This window comes from Manis pentadactyla, chromosome X (assembly GCF_030020395.1).
Source record: "Manis pentadactyla isolate mManPen7 chromosome X, mManPen7.hap1, whole genome shotgun sequence".
NCBI lineage: Eukaryota > Metazoa > Chordata > Mammalia > Pholidota > Manidae > Manis > Manis pentadactyla.
In genome coordinates, this window is record NC_080038.1 from 11,660,850 (window position 1) to 11,684,067 (window position 23,218).

At 41.4% G+C, this 23,218-nt stretch overlaps 1 protein-coding gene across 1 annotated transcript in view; it reads right to left on the reverse strand.

The window, feature by feature from the left end:
• CTPS2 (CTP synthase 2) overlaps positions 1–23,218 on the reverse strand; it is a 119,450-nt gene that overhangs the window by 4,367 nt on the left and 91,865 nt on the right. Inside the window, exons 17-18 of the mRNA XM_057495287.1 lie at positions 19,647–19,791; positions 6,282–6,337 (exon numbers count right to left, since the gene is read on the reverse strand). Coding sequence (XP_057351270.1) covers positions 6,282–6,337; positions 19,647–19,791 — 201 coding nt within the window. The remainder of the gene's footprint in view (positions 1–6,281; positions 6,338–19,646; positions 19,792–23,218) is intronic.

Here is a 23,218-nt window from a genome sequence, read left to right on the forward strand (position 1 = left end):
CACAAATAGTACAGAAATATAGTTAGTTAATACAACTAACCCTAAAACAGCAACAAGAAAGAAGGCTGAAGCAGACTGCATACAGCCTCACGAACAATGCAGACCTCATGAAACAGGGTAATGTAGGAAAGCCTTAATCCAGTGGGACCCAAGCCCTTCCCCCACCCAAGCTCACAGGCAAGAGGAAGAGAAACGGAGCAGGGAGGGGGTGGAAATGCACACTGCTGAACACCCAGCCCTGGAGGTCTGCTCTGGGAGCAAAAACCTACACTGTGTGGTGCTCTGGACGTTGGTGAGCTGGGACAGGCAGAGTGCTTGGGAGACTGAGATGATGGCCGTTTGTGGAGGAGGGGATCCACATCCAACCGCTCTGTGTCAGAGGAAAATGCAGGGAGTCTGAGAGGCTTCCTAGCAGCGAGAGGGCTGCTGAAGGGGTAGGGTTTGCATGGAGTGTGCTCAGCGGGGGAGGGGAGAGCTGCACAAGGTTGTCAGGGTGTGCTCTGCCCAGCTGGTTGGGAACATTGAGTAGCTTCAGGTGCCCCAACTCCCTGGCTGGGTGCTCAGCTCTGAGGCCCCCCACTGTGACACGCAGCCTGCCGAGCCTTCCTCCTGGCCTGACAGCACCAGCTCACAAACTGGCAGTCACTGTGTTGGCAGCATGCCAGCCAGAGAGAGGCCCCGCCCACAACAGCTAGAGATGCCGAGCACAGAGGCTTACACCTGTGTGCTTGGACAACTGGCTCTGATACTGGAGACAGGCACTGCAGACAGGATCAGGAAACAGATCTTTCCTCCCCCTAGGCATCAGCTCTGCTCCCCTATGACCCCCACCCCCACTCTAGGGGCTGAGCAGCTCCAGAGACTGGAGCTTCTGGGCACTAGTGGGCACCACACAGAAATATGAAATGTCAAAAGAACATGGTCCGAACCAAATCTCACAAACCCCAGAAAAAGGGTCAAATGAAACTGAACTCACCAATCTTCCTGAAAGAGAGTTCAAAATAAAAATTATAAGCATGCTTATGGGGGTACAGAAAAATATTCAAGAACTCAGTCAGAGATTCAATCATTAAGAAATTCCATATCTGAAATGAAACATACAATGGAAGGATTAAAAAGCAGATTAGATGTAGCAGAAGAGACGGTAAATGGATAGAAATTAGAGAAGAGGAATATAAAGAGGCTGAAGCACAGAGAGAAAAAAGAATCTCTAAGAATGAAAGAATATTGAGAGAACTGTGTGACCAATGCAAATGGAACAATATTCACATTATAGGGGTACCAGAAGAAGAAGAGTGATAAAAAGGGATAGAAAGTGTCACTGAGGAGGTAATTGCTGAAAATTTCCCCAATCTGGTGAAGGAGATAGTCTCTCAGGCCATGGAGGTGCACAGATCTCCCAACGCAAGGGACCAAGGAAGACAACATCAAGACCTATAATGACGAAAATGGCAAACACCAAGGATAAAGACGGACTTTTAAAAGCAGCTAGAGAGAGAAAAAAGATCACATACAAAGGAAAACCCATCAGGCTATCGTCAGACTTCTCAGCAGAAACTTTACAGGCCAGAAAGGCATGGCATGATATATTTAATACAATGAAGCAGAAGGGCCTTGAATCAAGAATACGCTACCCGGCAAGGTTATCATTTAGATTTGAAGGAGTGATTAGACAATTTTCAGATAAGCAAAAGCTGGGAGAATTTACCTCCCACAAACCACCTCTACAGTGCATTTTGGAGGGACTCCTATAGAAGGAAGTATTCCTAAAGTTAAATAGATGTCACCCAAGGGATAGACAAAGAGTACAGAATATGATTCATAACATACAAAGAATGGAAGAGGACAAAAAAAAAGAACCTTTAGGTTGTACTTGTAACAGCATACGAAGTGAGTTAAATTAGACTGTTAGATTGTAAGGGAATTACCCTTGAACCTTTGGTAACCATGAATCTAAAGCCCACAATGGCAATAAGTACATACCTATCGATAATCACCCTGAATGTAAATGGTCTGAATGCACCAATCAAAAGACACAGAGTTACTGAATGGATAAAAATGGAAGAACCATCTATATGCTGCCTACAAGAGACTCACTTCAAACCCGAAGACATACGCAGACTGAAAGAGAAGGATGGAAAAAGATATTTCATGAAACTAATAGTGAGAAAAAAGCAGGAGTTGTAGTATTCTATCAAACAAAATAGACTTCAAAACAAAGAAGGTCACAAGAGACAAAGAAGGACATTACATAATGATAAAAGGGTCAGTCCAACAAGAGGATATAACTGTTATAAATATCTATGCACCACACACAGGATGACCTACATATGTGAAAAAAATACTAACAGAATTAAAGGGGGAAATAGAATGCAATGCATTCATTTTAGGAGACTTCAACACACCACTCACTCCAAAGGACAGATCAACCACACAGAAAATAAGTGAAGAGACAGAGGCACTAAGCAACATATTAGAACAGATGGACCTAACGGACATCTACAGAATTCTCCATCCAAAAGCAACAGGATACACATTCTTCTCAAGTGCACATGGAACATTTTCAAGAATAGATCATATAGTAGGCCACAAAAACAACCTCAGTAAATTTAAAAAGATTAAAATTGTACCAACCAGCTTCTCAGATCACAAAGGTATGAAACTAGAAATAAATTACACAAATGAAAGAGCCCACAAACACAGGAAGGCTTAATAACATGCTCCTAAATAATCAATGGATTGATGACCAAATAAAAACAGAGATCAAGCAATATATGGAGACAAATGACAGCAATGATTCAAAAAAACAAAATCTGTGGGACGCAGTGAAGGCCTTGCTAAGAGGGAAATATATTGCAATACAGGCCTACCTCAGGAAAGAAGAACAATCCCATACAAACAGTCTAAACTCACAATTAATGAAACTAGAAAAGGAAGAACAAATGAGGCCCAAAGTCACTAGAAGGAGGTACAAATAAAGATTAAAGCAGAAATAAATAAAATTGAGAAGAATAAAACAATAGAACAAATCAATGAAAGCAATAGCTGGTTTTTTCAAGAAAATAAACAAAATAATAAACCTCTAGCCAGACTTATCAAGAAAAAAAGAGAGTCTACACACATAAACAGAATCAGAAATGAGAAAGGAAAAATCACTATGGACACCACAGAAATACAAAGAATTATGAGAGAATACTATGAAGAATTATATGGTAACAAACTGGATAACCTAGAAGAAATGGACAACTTTTTAGAAAAATACAAACTTCCAAGGCTGACCCAGAATGAAACAGAAAATCTGAATACACCAATTACCAGCAAAGAAATTGCATTGGTAATTAAAAACTATCTAAGAACAAAACCCCTGCACCAGATGGTTTCACCACTGAATTTTATCAAACATTTAGAGAAGACCTAATACCCATCCTCCTTAAAGTATTCCAAAAAGTAGAAGAGGAGAGAATAATCCCAAACTCATTCTACGAGGCCAACATCACTCTAATACCAAAGCCAGGCAAAGACACCACAAAAAAAGAAAATTACACACCAATATCCCTGATGAACACAGATGCAAAAATACTCAACAAAATATTAGCAAACCGAATTCAAAAATACATCAAAAAAATCATCCATCATAATCAAGTGTGATTCGTCCCAGGGATGCAAGGATGGTACAACATTTGAAAATCCATCAACATCATCCACTACATCAACAAAAAGAATGACAAAAACTACATGATCATCTCCATAGATGCTGAAACAGCTTTCAACAAAATTCAACATCCATTCATGATAAAAACTCTCAACAAAATGGGTATAGAGGGCAAGTACCTCAATATAATAAAGGCCATATATAACAAACCCACAGCCAACATCATACTTAACAGCGAGAAACTGAAAGCTTTTCCTCTAAGACTGGAAACAAGACAAGGATGCCCACTCTCCCCATATTTATTCAGTGTAATTCTGGGGGTCCTAGCCATGGCAATCAGACAACACAAAGAAATACAAGGCATCCAGATTGGCAAGGCAGAAGTCAAACTGTCCCCGTTTGCAGATGACATGATATTGTACATAACCCTAAAGAATCCACTCCCAAACTACTAGATCTAATATCTGAATTCAGCAAAGTGGCAGGATACAAAATTAATACACAGAAATCTGTAGCTTTCCTATACACCAACAATGAACTAACAGAAAGAGAAATGAGGAAAACAATTTCATTCACAATTGTATCACAAAGAATAAAATACCTAGGAATAAACCTAACCAAGGAAGTGAAAGACCTATACTCTGAAAACTACAAGACACTCTTAAGAGAAATAAAAGAGAACACTAAGAAATGGAAATTCATCCCATGCTCTTGGCTAGGAAGAATTAATATTGTGAAAATGGCCATCCTGCCTAAAGCAATCTACAGATTCGATGCAATCCCTATCAAAATACCAACAGCATTCATCAATGAACTTGAACAAATAGTTCTAAAATTTATATGGAAACACAAAAGACCCCGAATAGCCAAAGCAATCCTCAGAAGGAAGTACAAAGCAGGAGGGATCTCATTTCCCCACTTCAAGCTCTACTACAAAGCCACAGTAATCAAGACAATTCGGTACTGGCAGAAGAATAGACCCACAGACCAGTGGAACAGAATAGAGTCCAGATATTAACCGAAACATATACAGTCAATTAATATACAATACAGGAGCCATGGACATACAATGGGGACATGACAGCGACTTCAACAGCTGGTGTTGGCAAAACTGGACAGCTACATGTAAGGGAATGAAACTGGATCACTGTCTAACCCCATACACAAAAGTAAATTCAAAATGGATCAAAGGCCTGAATGTAAGCCATGAAACCATAAAACTCTTAGAGAAAAACAGGCAAAAATCTCTTGGACATAAACACGAGCAGCTTCTTCATAAACAAATCTCCCCAGGCAAGGGAAACAAAAGCAAAAATGAACAAGTGGGACTATATCAAGCTGAAAAGCTTCTGTACAGCAAAGGACACCATCAGTAGAACAAAAAGACATCCTACAGTATGGGAGAATATATTCATAAATGACACATCTGATAAGGGGTTGACATCCAAATTATATAAAGAGCTCACTCACCTAAACACAGAAAAAGCAAATATTCTAATTCAAAAATGGGCAGAGGATCTGAACAGACACTTCTCCAAAGAAGAAATTCAGATGGCCAAAAGGCACATGAGAAGATGCTCCACATTGCTAACCATCAGAGAAATGCAAATTAAAACCACAATGAGATATCACCTCACACCAGTAAGGATTGCCATCATTGAAAAGACTAACAACAACAAATGTTGGCGAGGTTGTGGAGAAAGGGGAACCCTCCTACACTGCTGGTGGGAATGTAAACTAGTTCAACCATTGTGGAAAGCAGTATGGAGGTTCCTCAGAATGCTCAAAATAGAAATACCATTTGACCCAGGAATTCCACTTCTAGGAATTTACCCTAAGACTGCAGCACTCCAGTTTGAAAAAGACAGATGCACCCCTACGTTTATTGCTGCACTGTTTACAATAGCCAAGAAATGGAAGCAACCTAAGTGTCCATCAGTAGATGAATGGATAAAGAAGGGGTGGTACATATACACAATGGAATATTATTCAGCCATAAGAAGAAAACAAATCCTACCATTTGCAACATGGATGGAGCTAGAGGGTATTATGCTCAATGAAATAAGCCAGGCAGAAAAAGACAAGTATCAAATGATTTCACTCATCTGTGGAGTATAAGAACAAAGAAAAAACTGAAAGAACAAAACAGCAGCAGACTCACAGAACCCAAGAATGGACTAACAGTTACCAAAGGGTAAGGGACTGGGGAGGATGGGTGGGAAGGGAGGGACAAGGGGGAAAAAGGGCATTACAATTAGCACACATAATGTAGTGGGGAGGACAACGGGAAAGGCAGTATATACAGAGAAGACAAGGAGTGACTCTATAGCATCTTACTATGGTGATGGACAGTGACTGTAATGGGGTATGTGGTGGGGACTTGATAATCAGGGGAGTCTAGTAACCATAATGTTGTTCAAGTAATTGTACATTAACGATACCAAAACGAAATTTTTAAAAAATATGAAAGAGAAAGAAATAAAAAATCATGTTATACCCCCCCCCAAAAAAGGCTTGTCATGGTCAGGTTTGTTTGTCAAATACTCCTGGTTTCTAATAAATTCCCATATAAGAAGAAAAATATTCTAAGGAACCAGGCCAAAGATACAGTAATGCCTCACACTCCCACCTTTTATGTTACCCCAGGGCAGCCACCATTTCTTCTCCATTAGCAGAAAGAGGTGACTGCAATAAAAAAAAAAGGCTTTATGGCTTTAGGATTACCAGCATGCATGAGTTCCTACAATACTTAATATCAAAATTCATTAAGTATTGTTACCGCTATACTCAGTTCCTTCTTAAAAGACACTGGAAGCCATAAAATACAAGTGCAATGGAATAAAAACTTAGCATGCTTTGAATGAGTTTTGCATTGACATGACCCTGGCGGGACATTAAGAGCACAATAGTCTGTATTACTATTAACTCCATTCCCGCCTGGCACAACATCGTCAACACTGCAGTGAACCAGGATCAAGAAAAGAGCACCTTTAAAGCAACATTCAATCCCTGAAGGAAGATATGCTCAAATGTGGCTTATTAGCAGTCTCAAGTCTCAAGGTATGGAGTTGGAGACAAACAATAGGGGATGTGGGGGAGAGGGTCTGTTTTAAAAGATGTTTAAAAGAACTGTTAAAAAAAGAAAGCAAGCAAAAAAGATTTTTTTTTTCCAGATCACTTTTGCTTGAAATGTAACAAAAGGGGAAAAGTATTTTTCTACTAATTGGAAGTTTACAAAGCACCATCTCGACTGTTCCTCACCACGACCCTAAAGAATGAAGCTCCTAAGGTTTAGGAGGAGGGACTTGGAAGAAACTCCCCAGTAAGTGAAAACCCAGAAGTTTGATCGATAGCATAGCCCCCACTTTACTCCTCCACAATGGCCCCGCGGAAGGAAAATATTTGCACCACAGGTCGCAAGAATGGCCCCTGGTGACATCAAACGTGCAGCCCAAAGGTAAAAAAAAGGGCAAGGTGATTCCAACTTTAAAATAGTGCTGGAAAACGCATATCGGATTCATGCAAAGAGAAAAGAGAATCTCCTAGTCAAAGAACCACCCAAGGTGGGAAAAGTACGCTTTACAGGGAGAAAAACGCACTCTACCATCAACGGAGGGGCCGCTCCGCCCCGGAAGTCCACCTGATGACTGGGCTAGCTAGCATCCTAACAGAACGGCCTGGACTGGCCTTCCCCTCTTGCCAAGCAGCTCACGAATGTATATCAAAAACCAAGAAAGCGGTGTGAGCCCAGGGCAAACGCGTTAAAAACCTTCTGGGGGAGATCAGGGGACAGCAAACTGTTTCCTATAGATTTGTGTGCATTTTGTCCTGGAAATCAGCGGAAGCCATTGTGAGTTGTAAGCCCCAAAATATTCTGCCAGCAGAAGATGGACTGAAAGGAGGGAAGCTGGAGGTATAAAGAGACCAGATAGGAGGCTGTGTAGTACGTAAGAGATGAAGGAGATGGGGACTAAGAGAAAATTAAAATAGAGCAATAATAATAACTCCCATTTCATTTCCTTCCACCCACCAGCCACTATGCTAAGTGCTTTATATATTTAATATGAAACTTAATCTTCATTATTACCATGTGAGGTGGGTACTAGTGCCACCCCCTTTTATAAGGAAACTGAGGCACAGAAGAGTAAGGTCACAGGCGGCTGGACAACTAAACAGCTGGGTTTGAACTCAGCCAGTCCCTCCTCCAGAGCCTCTGTGGTGAAGCCTGGCCACACTCCCCAGCAGCGGGCAGACCCTATGTACGGGCCGAGTCGGTTCCCGCAGGAGCCCCTCGGACCTGCTGGCTCTGTCCTGCGGCGGGAGAGAGGAGGGCTCTGAGCTTCCTCGCGAGAGTCTGGCCAGACACGTGGATGGTGTGTGTGGTGAGGGGCGGTACCACTTGCAGGGAGTCGTTCTCGGAAGTTAGCCTCACTGCTGAAGGCACCCCTGTGCTGCAGCCCCATGCTGCTGGGGCTCTGCACTCACCTATCCCCCCCTTTCTTAGCTGGGGGTCCATGTCTGAGGACCCCTGGAAGAAAGTCGTCGGATAGGGGGCTTTCAGAATACAAACAGCAGGAAACAGCACTCAAATTGGTATGTGTGCGCAGTTTTCTGGAAAGTGGGCGCACAGCTTTCATCATTCTTGGAAGGTGATCAGTCACCCTCAAAACGTAGAGCACTGTTGTTCTACCCAATGAGCGCCCCCAGAGAGGGAATGCGCTCGTCTCGGAATGGCCCTTGCTTCTCCGGCACCACACAGTGGCCAGGGTAGAGTAAGCCTGGTCTGTGTGGCGCGACGTGGTGCGGATGTGGAAGTCTGCCGCCCTTAAGCATTAGGAGGCCAGGCAACTTGGAAAATGCGTATGAGGGGTTAAGCTTTTGTAATAAAGAATCTGTTGATGCTTTGAGAACATATGAATATCCTGTTTCTCACAACATTTCATCCAATGGTTTTGCCATCCACCGATGATCCTTAATTTGACTCTCTAATTAAGAGCTTCTATATTTTAAATTCGCCTTTTCTTTTTTTTTCCTTTGTATCATTAATCTACAATTACATGAGTAAAATTGGTTACTAGACTCCTCCCATCACCAAGCTCCCCCTCACAAACCCCACCACAGTACCGTCCATCAGCGCAGTAAGATGTTGTAAAATGACTACTTATCTTCTCTGTGTTGCACAGCCCTCCTCGTGCCCCCCCTCCACATTATACAGGCTAATCGTAAGGCCCCCTTTCTTCCCCCCCACCCATCCCTCCCTTCCCACCCATCCTCCCCAGTCCCTTTCCCTCTGGTACCTGTTAGTCCATTCTTGGGTTCTGTGAGCCTGCTATTGTTTTGTTCCATCACTTTTTGCTTTGTTCTTATACTCCACAGATGAGTGAAATCATTTGGTATTTGTCTTTCTCCACCTGGTTTAATTCACTGAGCATAATACCCTCTAGTTCCATCCATGTTGTTGAAAATGGTAGGATTTTTCTTCTTCTTATGGCTGAATAATATTCCATTGTTTATATGTACCACCTCTTCTTTATCCATTCATCTACTGATGGACACTTAGGTTGCTTCCCTTTCTTAGCTATTGTAAGTAGTACTGCGATAAACATAGGGGTGCATCTGTCTTTTTCAAACTGGGCTGCTGCATTCTTAGGGTAAGTTCCTAGGAGTGGAATTCCTGGGTCAAATGGTATTTCTATTTTGAGCTTTTTGAGGAACCTCCATACTGCTTTCCACAATGGTTGAACTAGTTTACATTCCCACCAGCAGTGTAGGAGGGTTCCCCTTTCTTCACAACCTCACCAACATTTGTTGCTGTTTGTCTTTTGGATGGTGGTGATCCTTACTGGGGTAAGGTGATATCTCATTGTGGTTTTAATTTGCATTTCTCTGATGACTAGTGATGTGGAGCATCTTTTCACGTGTCTGTTGGCCATCTGAATTTCTTCTTTGGAGAACTGTCTGTTCAGATCCTCTGCCCATTTTTTAATTGGATTATTTGCTTTTTGTTTGTTAAGGTGCGTGAGCTCTTTATGTATTTTGGATGTCAACCCTTTATCGGATCCGTCATTTATGAATATATTCTCCCATACTGTAGGATGCCTTTTTGTTGTATTGGTGATGTCCTCTGCTGTACAGAAGCTTTTAAGCTTGATATAGTGCCACTTGTTCATTTTTGCTTTTGTTTCCCTTGCCCAGGGAGATATGTTCATGAAGAAGCCGCTCATGTTGATATCCAAGAGATTTTTGCCTATGTTTTTTTCTAAGAGTTTTATGGTTTCATGACTTATATTCAGGTCTTTAATCCAGTTCGAATTTACTTTTGTGCATGGGGTCAAACAATGATCCAGTTTCATTCTCTTACATGTAGCTGTCCAGTTTTGCCAACACCAACTGTTGAAGAGGCTGTCATTTCCCCATTGTATGTCCATGGCTCCTTTATCGTATATCAATTGACCATATATGTTTGGGTTAATGTCTGGAGTCTCCATTCTGTTCCACTGGTCTGTGAGTCTGTTCTTGTGCCAGTACCAAATTGTCTTCATTACTGTGGCTTTGTAGTAGAGATTGAAGTTGGGGAGCAAGATCCCCCCCATTTTATTCTTCCTTCTCAGCATTGCTTTCGCTATTCAGGGTCTTTGGTGGTTCCATATGAATTTTTGAACTATTTGTTCCAGTTCGTTGAAGAATGCTGTTGGTAATTTGATAGGGATTGAATCTGTAGATTGCTTTGGGCAGGATGGCCATTGTGACAATATTAATTCTTCCTAGCCAAGAGCATTGGATGAGTTTCCATTTGTTAGTGTCCTCTTTAATTTCTCTTAAGAGTGTCTTCTAGTTTTCAGGGTATAGGTCTTTCACTTCCTTGGTTAGGTTTATTCCTAGGTATTTTATTCTTTGTGATACAATTGTGAATGAAATTGTTTTCCTCATTTCTCTTTCTGTTAGTTCATTGTTAGTGTATAGGAAAGCTACAGATTTCTGTGTATTAATTTTGTATCCTGCAACTTTGCTGAATTCTGATATTAGTTCTAGTAGTTTTGGAGTGGAGTCTTTAGGGTTTTTTATGTACAATATCATGTCATCTGCAAATAGTGACAGTTTGACTTCCTCTTTACCAATCTACATGCCCTTTATTTCTTTGTTTTGTTTTGTTGCCGTGGCTAGGACCTCCAGTACTATATTGAATAACAGTGGGGAGAGTGGGCATCCCTGTCTTCTTCCCAATCTTAGAGGAAAAGCTTTCAGCTTCTCGCTGTTAAGTATGATATTGGCTGTGGGTTTGTCATATATGGCCTTTTATTATGTTGAGGTACTTGCCCTCTATACCCATTTTGTTGAGAGTTTTTATCATGAATGGATGTTGAATTTTGTCGAATGCTTTTTCAGCATCTATGGAAATGATCATATGGTTTCTGTCCTTCTTTTTGTTGATGTGGTGGATGATGTTGATGGATTTTCGAATGTTGTACCATCCTTGCATCCCTGAGATGAATCCCACTTGGTCATGGTGTATGACCCTCTTGATGTATTTTTGAATTCTGTTTGCTAATATTTTGTTGAGTATTTTTGCATCTATGTTCATCAGGGATATTGGTCTGTAACTTTTTTTTGTGGGGTCTTTGCCTGGTTTTGGTATTAGAGTGATGCTGGCTTCATAGAATGAGTTTGGGAGTATCCCCTCCCCAGCTGTTTTTTGGAAAACTTTAAGGAGAATGGGTATTATGTCTTCTCTCAATGTCTAGTAATATTCAGTGGTGAATCCATCTGGCCCAGGGTTTTTGTTCTTGGGTAGTTTTTTGATTACTGATTTAATTTATTTGCTGGTAATTGGTCTGTTTAGATTTTCTGTTTCTTCCTTGGTCAGTTTTGGAAGGTTGTATTTTTCTAGGAAGTTGTCCATTTCTTCTAGGTTTTCCAGCTTGTTAGCATATAGATTTTCATAGTATTCTCTAATAATTTTTTGTATTTCTGTGAGGTCCGTCGTGATTTTTCCTTTCTCATTTCTGATTCTGTTGATGTGTGCAGATTCTCTTTTTCTCTTAATAAGTCTGGCTAGGGACTTACCTATTTTGTTTATATTTTCAAAGAAACAACTCTTGTTTTCATTGATTTCTTCTATTGTTTTATTGCTCTCAATTTTATTTATTTCTTCTCTGATCTTTATTATGTCCCTCATTCTGCTAACTTTGGGCCTCATTTGTTCTTCTTTTTCCAGTTTCAATAATTGTGTCTTTAGACTATTCATTTGGGAATGTTCTTCCTTCTTTAGATAGGCCTGGATTGCTATATACTTTCCTCTTAGAACTGCTTTCGCTGTGTCCCACAGAAGTTGGGGCTTTATGCTGATGGTGTCATTAGTCTCCATATATTGCTTGATCTCTGTTTTAATTTGGTCATTGATCCATTTATTATTTAGGAGCATGTTGTTAAGCCTCCATGTGTTTGTGAGCCTTTTTGCTTTCTTTGTACAATTTATTTCTAGTTTTATACCTTGTGGTCTGAGAAGTTGGTGGGTAGAATTTCAATCTTTTTTAATTTACTGAGGCTCTTTTTGTGGCCTAGTATGCAGTCTATTCTGGAGAATGTTCCATGTGCACTTGAGAAGAATGTGTATCCTGCTGCTTTTGGGTGGAATGTTCTATAGATGTCTGTTAAGTCCATCTGTTCTAATGTGTCATTCTGTGCCTATGTGTCCTTACTTATTTTCTGTCTGGTGGATCTGTCCTTTGGAGTGAGTGGTGTGTTGAAATCTCCTAAAATGAATGCATTGCATTCTCTTTCCTCCTTTAATTCTGTTAGTATTTGTTTCACATATGTTGGTGCTCCTGTGTTGGGTGCATATATATTTATAATTGCTATATCCTCTTGTTGGGCTGACCCCTTTATCATTATGTAATATCCTTCTTTATCTCTTGTTACTTTCTTTGAAGTCTATTTTGTCTGATACCAGTACTGCTACACCTACTTTTTTCTCCCTATTGATTGCATGGAATATCTTTTTCAATCCCTTGACTTTTAGTCTTTGTATGTCTTTGCGTTTGAGGTGAGTCTCTTGTAAGCAGCATATAGATGGGTCTTGCTTTTTTATCCATTCTGTTACTCTGTGTCTTTTGATTGGTGCATTCAGGCCATTTACATTTAGGGTGATTATTGAGAGATATGTACTTGTTTTCATTGCAGGCTTTAGATTCATGATTGAAGGTTCAAGGTTAGCTTCTTTAGTATCTGTCTAACTTAACTCACTTACTAAGGTATTATATGCACAGTCTGATGATTCTTTATTTCTCTCCCTTCTTATTCCTCCTCCTCCATTCTTTATATGTTAGGTGTTTTATTCTGTACTCTTTTGTGTTTCCCTTGACTGCTTTTGTGAGTAGTTGATTTTATTTTTTGCCTTTAGTTAGTATCTGGTTGGTCTGCTTTCTTTGCTGTGATTTTATTTTCTCTGCTGACATCTATTTAGCCTTAGGAGTGCTTCCATCTAAAGCAGTCCCTGTAAGATGTTCTGTAGAGGTGGTTTGTGGGAGGCAAATTCCCTCAACTTTTGCTTGTCTGGGAATTGTTTAATCCCTCCTTCATATTTAAATAATAATCGTGCTGGATACAGTATCCTTGGTTCAAGGCCCTTCTGTTTCATTGCATCAAATATATCATGCCATTCTCTTCTGGCCTGTAAGGTTTCTGTTTAGAAGTCTGATGATAGCCTGATGGGTTTTCCTTTGTAGGTGACCTTTTTTCTCTCTTTGGCTGCCTTTAATACTCTGTGCTTGTCTTTGATCTTTGCCATTTTAATTATTATGTGTCTTGGTATTGTTCTCTTTGGGTCCCCTGTGTTGGGAGTTCTGTGAGCCTCCATGGTCTAAGAGACTATTTCCTCCCCCCATTCTAGGGAAGTTTTCAGCAATTATTTCTTCAAAGACACTTTCTATCCCCTTTTCTCTCTCTTCTTCTTCTGGTACCCCTATAATGTGAATATTGTTGCATTTGGATTGGTCACACAGTGCTCTTAATATTCTTTCATTCCTGGAGATACTTTTGTCTCTCTCTGCATCAGCTTCTCTGTGTTCCTGTTCTCTGATTTCTGTTCCGTTAATGGCCTCTTGCACCACATCCAGTCTGCTCTTAAGTCCTTCCAGAGACTGTTTTATTTCTGTATTCTCCCTTCCAACTTTATCCTTTAACTCTTGCATATTTCTCTGAGGACCCATCAGCATGGTTATGACGTTTATTTTGAATTGTTTTTCAGGGAGATTGGTTAAATCTATCTCCCCAGGCCCTCTCTCGGGGTTTGTCTGGGTAATTTTGGACTACACCAAATTCTTCTGTCTTTTCATGGAGATAGAGGTAGCTGTAGGCAGGTGGCATGTTTGTCAGCTGGAGAACAAAGTCCTTTCCTGCTTGCTGGTTGCCTTTCCCTTCTCTGCTGTCTGTGTCAGTTACCCGCACACCTGGAGCAGCCTCCAGATTAATCCACTGTGCTGCTGTGGGCGAGGTCTCCATCAGGGTAGGGCAGAGCCCTGCGGGGAGTGGCAGGCGTGCCGTGTGTGCTCTCCAGTGAGAGCAGTGCCCCCACTGGGGAGCTGCATGCTGCCGGCGGCCTTTGGATCTGGCCCAGGCAGCTGTGCACTGGGAGGAGATTCTGGGCGGCTGCTGGGGGTGTGGTTGCTCCTGGGCAGCTCACTCGGCCGCAGACGCCACAGCAGGCTTGTGCGGGCCACTCCTGGGCCGCTCGTTCGGCCGCCGCCGCAGCAGGCTCGCGCGGGCCGCTCCGGGGCCCCTCGCTTGGCCACCGCCGCCACTGCCAACTCGCGCAGGCCGCTCCTGGGCCCCTCATTTGCCTGCTGCCGCCGCCGCCAACTCACACAGGCCACTCCCGGGCTCCTCGCTCAGCCGCCGCCGCCACTACCAGCTCGCTCATGGCCTTTTCTTTTTTTCTGAGTATCATTATGGAATTTTTTCCATCATGTAATGTAAATTAATTTTTTGTAAATGTAAATTTTTGTAATGTAAATTTACATTGCGTAATGTAAAATTTTTTTCCAGAAATGTAGTGTGTTACAATCCAATGCTGTCATCTTTCTTTTTGATATTCAAATTGTCCAAAATGAGGCCAGCAGGAGCCCTTTCAAGCTGACTTATTTGACCTTATATAAAACCTCCCCATCAGTTTTTAAGTCTTCCCTCCTTGAAATCCAACATGTTCCAGGCTCATCCTGTACTTTCCCTGCCCGGACCTGGAACCAACCATTTCTTCCAGGACCTCTAGTTCATTTCAGTGGGGGACGGTATTTTACAAAGCAAATGGAGAAAAACACTGCTTTACAAAAGAGACAGCCAGACCAGACCATCACTACGTTACTTAGGAGAGAGAAGCAAAATGGCAATAATTGATGCATCTAGGTGAAAGGTATGCAAGTACTCACTCTGGCTAGTCACTCATCTTTTCTGCAGATTTGAAAGTTTTCAAAATAAAAGAGTTGGTAAAAAAGAAATACACACACTTACTATTATGATTTCAACTATGAAATGAGTCATCTATGGAGATGAATAAAAGCTGGAGGGAAGTACTCAAACATGAGCACAGTGTCTGTGTTAGGCTGGTGGGTTTATGGGTCCTTTTTTTCTACTTTCAAATTTTTCTTTAATCCTACATCTAGAAGTCAACAGAGAACAAAATTTCTCCAGACTGGAAGCCAGCATGTCACTTAGAAGGAAAACCCCAATAGACACTGGAGAGAGACCAGAGACATTGGTGAATGAAAGGGGCACCTTTGTTCCCTACCACTGCCAGGATTCAAAGATAAAAGTAGGGAGGGAAGGGTAGGTGCAAGGGAGAGAACAGACTTGGATAGCAGGAGCACACAGGGCATCAGGAAATGGCAGGACCTGGTGCCAGGTACGTACTTCCTTTAAGGACCCTCTGATTATAGCTTCAACTTCTGAGTTGGGTCTGAAAGAATCAAGCAAATACAGCGAATCACTGAGTCACTTCCCTCCTGTTGTTTCTGTACCAGCCCGCCTCCTGTTTTGCCACAAAATGATGACTTCCCTACACAGGAGGTAGGATTGTTGGGTGGAGACATGGAATCCAAGATCTCAAAACCTAGAATAAAATGCTACTTAAATGTCTTAAGATTCCAGTTTTATATTTTAAACATAGGTTTGCCCAAAGAGCAGCATTTCTGTGAACTGTTGAGTGAACCCCATCTAACTTCTTGATTTCTAACATAGAATAAGCACTATCTACGCAAGGAAGTTTTACTCTGACCTGTCAAAGGGGCATGATAAATGCCAGCATCATGAAAACTGGAAGTTGTTCCTAAACTTGATGTGTAGAGCCTTGTGCCTAAGAACCTTGCAGGACAGCCCGAGACATGCATGCTGAAAAACCACACATGAACTTTAGACCCTTCTTTCTCCAGTTGCTTAAAAAGGGAATTCTGGACAGAGATTATATGCTTTGTTTTCTAGATACTAAAGAACTTGCAATTACAAGCACCTTTGTATAGTCCATCTAGTGTTAAGTCTCCTAAAATTATTTTCTTACAATTACATGAAGTGGTCTCATTCCATCTTATCATACGCTAGCAAAACCATGCAAATTTGTGGTTACCTTTTACACACAGAACAAATTAGGTTTAAACGCCAGGGGAGAGATTGTCAACAAAAAATTATAATTTATTTAATGGGCCATAAATTCCATTATGGACCAAATAAATTAGACTCAATTTATTCTAAAAATGGTTTATCAGACTCATGCAAAAAGAGTTAACACAGCAGACCTGAGGCTGCTATCTTTAGATAGCCTACTTGCCAGGGAATTTGGGAACTTGGCTTTCAAAATATTTGTCCATTTTAACTGATAAGGTTGGTTTGCTGGGTCTAGGCTGTTTGTACAATGTGATTTATGGTGAACACTTGCTTGCCTTCCGGGAGTCTGGAATTTGGGTGGCTGCTAGGCAGAGAAAGCCTGCATGACCAGCCCCAATAAAAACCCTAAACTCTGAGTCTCAAATGGGCCCCTCTGGGCATCAACATCATATGCGTGTTGCCGCATGTTCAGTGCTGGAGGGAGAGCTCTGCGTGACCTCTTGCAGGAGTGAGAGAGCATAGATTTCTCAGACTCCACTTACATCTTTTTCTCTTACTGCTCCAGCTGTGTATGCCTACGCTGGCACTGTAATAAATTTCAGCCTTGAGTACAACTATATTCTGATTTCCTTCTAGTGAGCCATCAAATGTGTGGGTGGTCTTGAGGGGCTCCCAAAACAAGACAGTTAGCTTGATTTTGCATGTACTTTTGAGTAGCTTATAATAAGCTAAAAAATACGATCCTCACACTGTTAGGCCTCTTGAACAGATCACTACAAGTCTCAAACCAGATGGAATTGGTCTTCACAACTGCTACTATTCTAGAGATAATGCAGTAGCTGAGAATTCAGCTCAGCAGCTTTAGATCCCAAAATAGTATTCTTAGTGCAATTTCCCAGGCACCAAAAGCTAGATGTTCTCCATGAGGCAGAATGCAGAGGTTCTAGGTCAGGTGTACTTGCTCAAAGCCAAGGATTTTTACATTCTGGACTTTATAAAGATATCAGCTGCACATGCACCACACGGTTAAACATCATCAGTCAATTTCTGGGAAAGGAAGTCATTATCCTACTGTTCATACTCCTTGTCACATTTGTTTAGGGTTGATTACAGACAGTAATCTTGTTTGACAGAAATACAGTCCCAACTCAGCTCACATTAGAGCCTGGCCATCAAAGCAGCCATTTGCTTTTCAGTGTTCACTAAGGCCATGGAGCTGGGCAGAGAGGAGTTGAAGGACAAGGTTACTCTGGAATCCTGGTGTCTGTCACTGGATTAATTCATGGTCACCATTCTCAGTTGGAAAACCCCCTGCAAGGTGTCAAGATTAGACTAGATTATATCCTCCCCTGCTACCTATGATTATCATGTTAATGCATAATAAACAATCTGTGTGCTAGGGAGCCAGGGAGACAAAGATAAATAAGATGCTGGCTGCTCTTAAGGAACACACCAGTTTATGGCTGACACATAGGAATTCTCCAACTACTGTGGAAGCCTGCTAAGCAAGCTGTAAATTCCAATGCCAGCATTAGAGTTATGTTAAGAAGTCTTTCCTTCACTCCAAGACATACTGTATCTTGCTCAGTAGTCTCTAGCAAGCAGTCACTTTTCTCAGAAACTACCAGCCCCATGTGGGAATCGGTGTGCCATCCAGCACACAGGTGGGCAGCCCACACAAATTAGGTAATGTTCATTATTAGTCACTGCTTGCAAACAAGCAGATAGTTGTGTGTATATTATTTCTCCCAGCCATCTGTCTTGCTCCATTCCTTGTCACCCTCCTTTTGTGTGTGAGCACCTGAAATAATGGAGAAAATGAAGTGGCTGAGACAAGGTCACAGCACACATCTGACATGGAAACACACGGAATTTCCAATATGTTCCATAAGCCGTGCAGCCTCAGAACACAGGAAGCTCTTCACATACAGTCTCTGCGGATCCATGCCACATGGGCCAGATAAAGGGGAGCTGCTCAGCTGTAGCCGGAGAGCCCCCGCCTGCTCCTCACGGCAGCGCTCACTCCAGGTCCACAGGGCAGTTTGAAAACCAGTGCAGCGATTCAAACAGTGCAAGGAGTGATCATTAATTCAGCAGGACACCCAACGTGTAAAGCTGTTCCCATCTGAATGCAGTTAAGGAAACGCTAGAGAGCTGTGAGCTTCTCCTAGCAAGTAATGTCGAAAATAAGCAGGCTTGTGTCACCCAAGCACACATACCCACCAGGCCCTGATCCTGGCGGACCTCAGCTGCAGTGGCACAAGGGTTATTATCTGCTTACTGTGGTAATAGCCCCTGCCGAAGTCTATGACTCTGGCTAGTTCCTTCCACTTTTAAAGTTATTACATAGAATATTCTTGGATGAGAAGAAACGAAGATATAAATTCTCCCCAAACTGATATTTAAATGTAAAAAATTTTAATGAAAATCCCTGAGAGATTTTTTTATTTGAACCTGATTTTTAAAATAATTGTGTAATTCACCTAGAAGGACAGCAAAATACATTTTAAAAAGTGTTATCATAATGGAAGTGGAACTGATTAGGGGCTTGATTTACAATAACGCAATGATAATGAAAAGGGTGGTAAGGGTACAAAGGTAAGAAGGGAAATCATCAATGGAACAAGATAGAAATCCCTAAATAAATCAGCCCCCTTACTAAGGTGGGGGCAGATCCTACCTCATATACTACACCCAAAATTATAGATTTAAACTGTAAAATGGAAACCATCCAAGTGGTAGTGGAGAACACATGGCTTATCTTTTATGTAATCTTTTGATAGGGAAGGGAAGACTTTGGGCATGATAGAAAAGGCAGAACCCATAACAGTTAAAGATTTGACTACATAAATTAAAAAAATACATAAATAAAGGCTACATAAGGTCCTTATTTAAAACTGTCTAGGGAAAATGAAAACTACCATTAAAAACATAGAAGACAAAGAGAATCACTCTGAAAAAATATTTGCAACTTTGCAAAGGGTTAATGTCCTTTATATATAAAGAGCTGAGCAATCAGTAAGAAAAAGGATATAACAACAAAAGGAAAAATAGGGCAAAGGACATAAACAGATTATTCATAAAACAAAGAGCCAATAAACATATAAAACATTAACATATATTTATTAATCAAAGAGTCAACAAAGAAAATCCTATTTTTAAGTTATCAAGACGACAAAAGTTTCCAAACTAACACCCAGTGCTGGCATGGTTTGGAAAGCTGACACGTTACTGTTGTAGATGTGATTACATCACTTTCTGTAAGAGAGCAAATTATGACTGTCAGAAGGGAAAAATGATTCTCACTTCAAAACAAACCCCGTAATGATATTAAACTTTCTGAGAAACCAAAGCTGTTGCCAACCGCATCTTGGGTTGTTGCTAAGAGCAGTAAGGTGGTTACCTCTTAGACAGTTTGCGTCCCCGTTGCAGGTACGCATTCAGTTTCCCAGTAGCCGCAAGTAATAGCCCCAGGTACGGAGGGGAAGGCTTCATCGGCCTAGAAGAAAACTCAGGATGGAATAGGACACCAACAAAATAGGGGTGATCTGAAATGAGAACAATCAGGAGGCGACTGAAGCAGACAAACATGAGAACTGCTTTATAGGTCTTAACTTTGAATAAGAAAACTCACTAAATGGTGAGATGATTATTTAATTTGTTATCATCATAGCCAGTGATTTTCATGATCCATCTTCACAGCAGAACTTCAAACTGCAAAACATCTCATTTAATAAGCGACCCAGAATTTTATTTGTGGAAGGTGTTAGAGTGAGCAAAGTTAACAAAAATTTTTGAATGGCAAGATGAATTCTGCTTTCCTAAAGTCCACCTGCTTTTTGAAGGCTCTTCATAGACTAATGCTAGCTCCATTTCCACGGCCTCCCTCACACTATGGTCTAACTGGAGGTCATTCTGGCCATTTCCTACAAGGTCTTCTCTTTTCCCCAGGGAAGAATCCCCTTGGACTTGCTGCATTCCCAGCTTTAGGTTGGACATTAATCATAGGCGGCACCAAGAACCTGACCTGGCACTCCTAGTTCAGCCTATCCCCACTACTCCCCTGTGATGAGGTCTCTGCGTGATAAAGGGACGGCCTTGCAACATGCTGCTGGTGGTTATGGCTCAAGGTGGCGAGGGTTTAAGATATGTTTATTCTCTTCCTTATACTTTCCCAGAATGTGTGAACTTTCACAATGAGCATATATTACTTACATGATCAGGCGGAAATTATGCTATTTTCATATTGACCATTGTAAGAAGCCTCTATATAAGCAATTCAAGTTCTTCTAGATGTAAAGGAACAGAAAAGTAACTTTTCCCAGATACTTTTAACAACAGGAATCCCCTCTTGGAATGGTAAGATTAAATGGGCAACATTTCCAAATCTGGGTAGAAATTTTCTGGGATTATAAATTCCTTCCTCCAAACAGAACTCTCAAAAACTATGTTTTTTCTGAGATTAGGAAGCAACTCCTAATTAGAGATGAGGCAATTCCCTAATCCCCTAATTACTATAGCACAGAGCATAATTACTATAGTATAGTGTGCTATATTCCCTACTTTAAAAATAATTTTAATTGCTATATATATCAAACTGAAGATGATAGAATGTGAGTTTTATAGGGGTAAATAAGTACAACTTTAAAGCTTTAGATGAGATGCGTTATCAAATGATCTATAAATCTAGTCTGGAATTCAAAAACCACAAATCCCATCACTTACCACCTGAGACCCAAAGACACTGCTGCAATAGTGACAGAATGACTGAATGCGGAGGTTCAATCCTAAATTTATCATTTAAAGCTTTGCTACACAAAATGGTAGCCTCTAGCCACATGTGGCTATTTAAATTCATTCAAATTAGTTGAGCATGTTTCCAGTGTTCAATAACCACACATGGCTAGGCGCTACCATATTAAACAGGACAGAATATCCCGTCTTTGTACCAAGTTCTACTGGACAGCTCTGAGTCCAGAAAAACAAAGTATAGAAATTCTCTACACCACATCTAGGAAGAAGCCTCCTTGAATTAGAGGGACACTCGGGTATGAAACCTTGGTAAGGGGGAATGCCACCTTCGCCCAAGAATATGTCCCCTCAAGAAAAGAAGAAGAGAAATTATCCCCACTTGGAAAAGAAAGTAAGCAATTTAGCTTTAAATTTAAGATATGATGCATCTTACAGCACAGCATCTAGGGATGTCTTTGAAAGAAGCAGACACTGTGTTTTTGTACCACTACAGACAGAAGCTGAGTGATGGATCATGTCATGGCTGAAGACAGAATGAATGAATGGATCACGCTCTGAATCACTTTATCCCCAAAAATCCCCTATGCCAATATGAGGAAAGAGACTAAAAGTTTTTATTTTTATGATATTCTATCAGTCAGATAAAGTATCTTTTAAATAATGCTCTTAATTGCTTTGAACCAAATTCTGACACTATACTGATCTCAAGTTTTGTTGTTCCTTTTAGAACTCCTTTAGGAGATTCGTGGATATGCTTCTAAGGGGTAGCTAAGATCAAAGTCTTCTGGGGAATTTTCCTTAACAAAATGAATTCCCTTGCAGTCAGCTTTTAAAGACTGCAAGGTTTTACAGCAGCTCTCATTTCCTTTCCAACCCACTTGAAATTTCAAAGTGTCTATGGGAATCTAAATCCTTGCAACGAAAGAGGCTGCTAAGTATTTGCTGACACTAATGGGAGCCAGGAGAATAAAAACAGAATAAGTACTTGAACAAAGTAAACAAATAGTAATCTGCTTAAGAAATTCTCTGCTTCTCATATGCCAGAAAGACTTAATAGACTTCAACACCAGTGATCCACACTATAAAAATCCTCAAAGATGGGCATTTCCCTCAGAAGGAAGACAGGCTATGCATCTCCATATTCTAATTCAAAACTTTAGGCATGGATTGATCATCTTGGGTGGAATGTCCAATGAAAACAAGAGATTCCACAAATGTGGTGGCAGAAGGAGGCTACGACCTGTTCTGGCTCCAGCCCCACCAGTGACGAGCTGGACAGCCCTGGGTAGGTTACTTAACCCTCTTTGCACTCCAGTCTTCTTCTCTGTAAAGTGGGAATAAATAACATCGCCTGCCTTGCTAGTTACATTAAGGCACTCGGAGGCCCAAGCAAGGGGTCTCATGAGACGCAGCTAGTGAGAGCATGGTCAATGTCCATTGCTTTCCTTCATTCAGGGGCCTGGTATCACACTACTGCATTCAAAGAAGCCTTCTCCAACTTCCATTCTCCTCCCTGCTCGGGACTCCTGAAGTACCTGAGCAGACTAAAGACAGAAAAGGAAAGGGACAGAGAAAAGGAATTTGAAGTAGAGGATGGGGATGAGGGCTCAGGTGGAAAAAGAAGTAGGAAAGTTAGAAGAAGAGTAAGTAGTCCAGGGTATCTGAAGCCTAAAAAATATAGGTTGAAAAGGTAGGTTCTAGAAAATCGAGCTTCCCATTTTAGAGTCTCCTGTACATACTATGCATTCAATAAATGAGAGTACTTTATCTAACAAACTAGTGTCACATCCCTTGCATAGTCAGAGCCCTGTCCTCATTAGGAGGTGCTGGAGAGGGGAGCGCCTGGCGGTAGGAAGGACCTTGAAGTTAATCTGGGCCGGAGTCACCACACGCTCAGAACAGGGGCATGGGGATGGAAATGCAATCCCACATGCACTCTTTCTAGGGACGGACTCAACAGCTGACTACAAGTTGGGAGTATGAAGAGAAAGAAGAGCTAAATAAACAAGTTCAATTTCAAGCCTGATGGTCTAGGACAGTGGCTCCCAACCAGGGGCAAATGTGCCCCTCAGGGACATTTGGCAATGTCTGGACATGTTTTGGGTGTCACAACTTTGGGGGGGATATGGTGCTACTGGCATCCAGTGGGCAGAGACCAGACCAAGCACCCAACAGTGTGCAGGACAGCCCCCACCACAAAGGGTTATGCCACTCCAAGTGCCA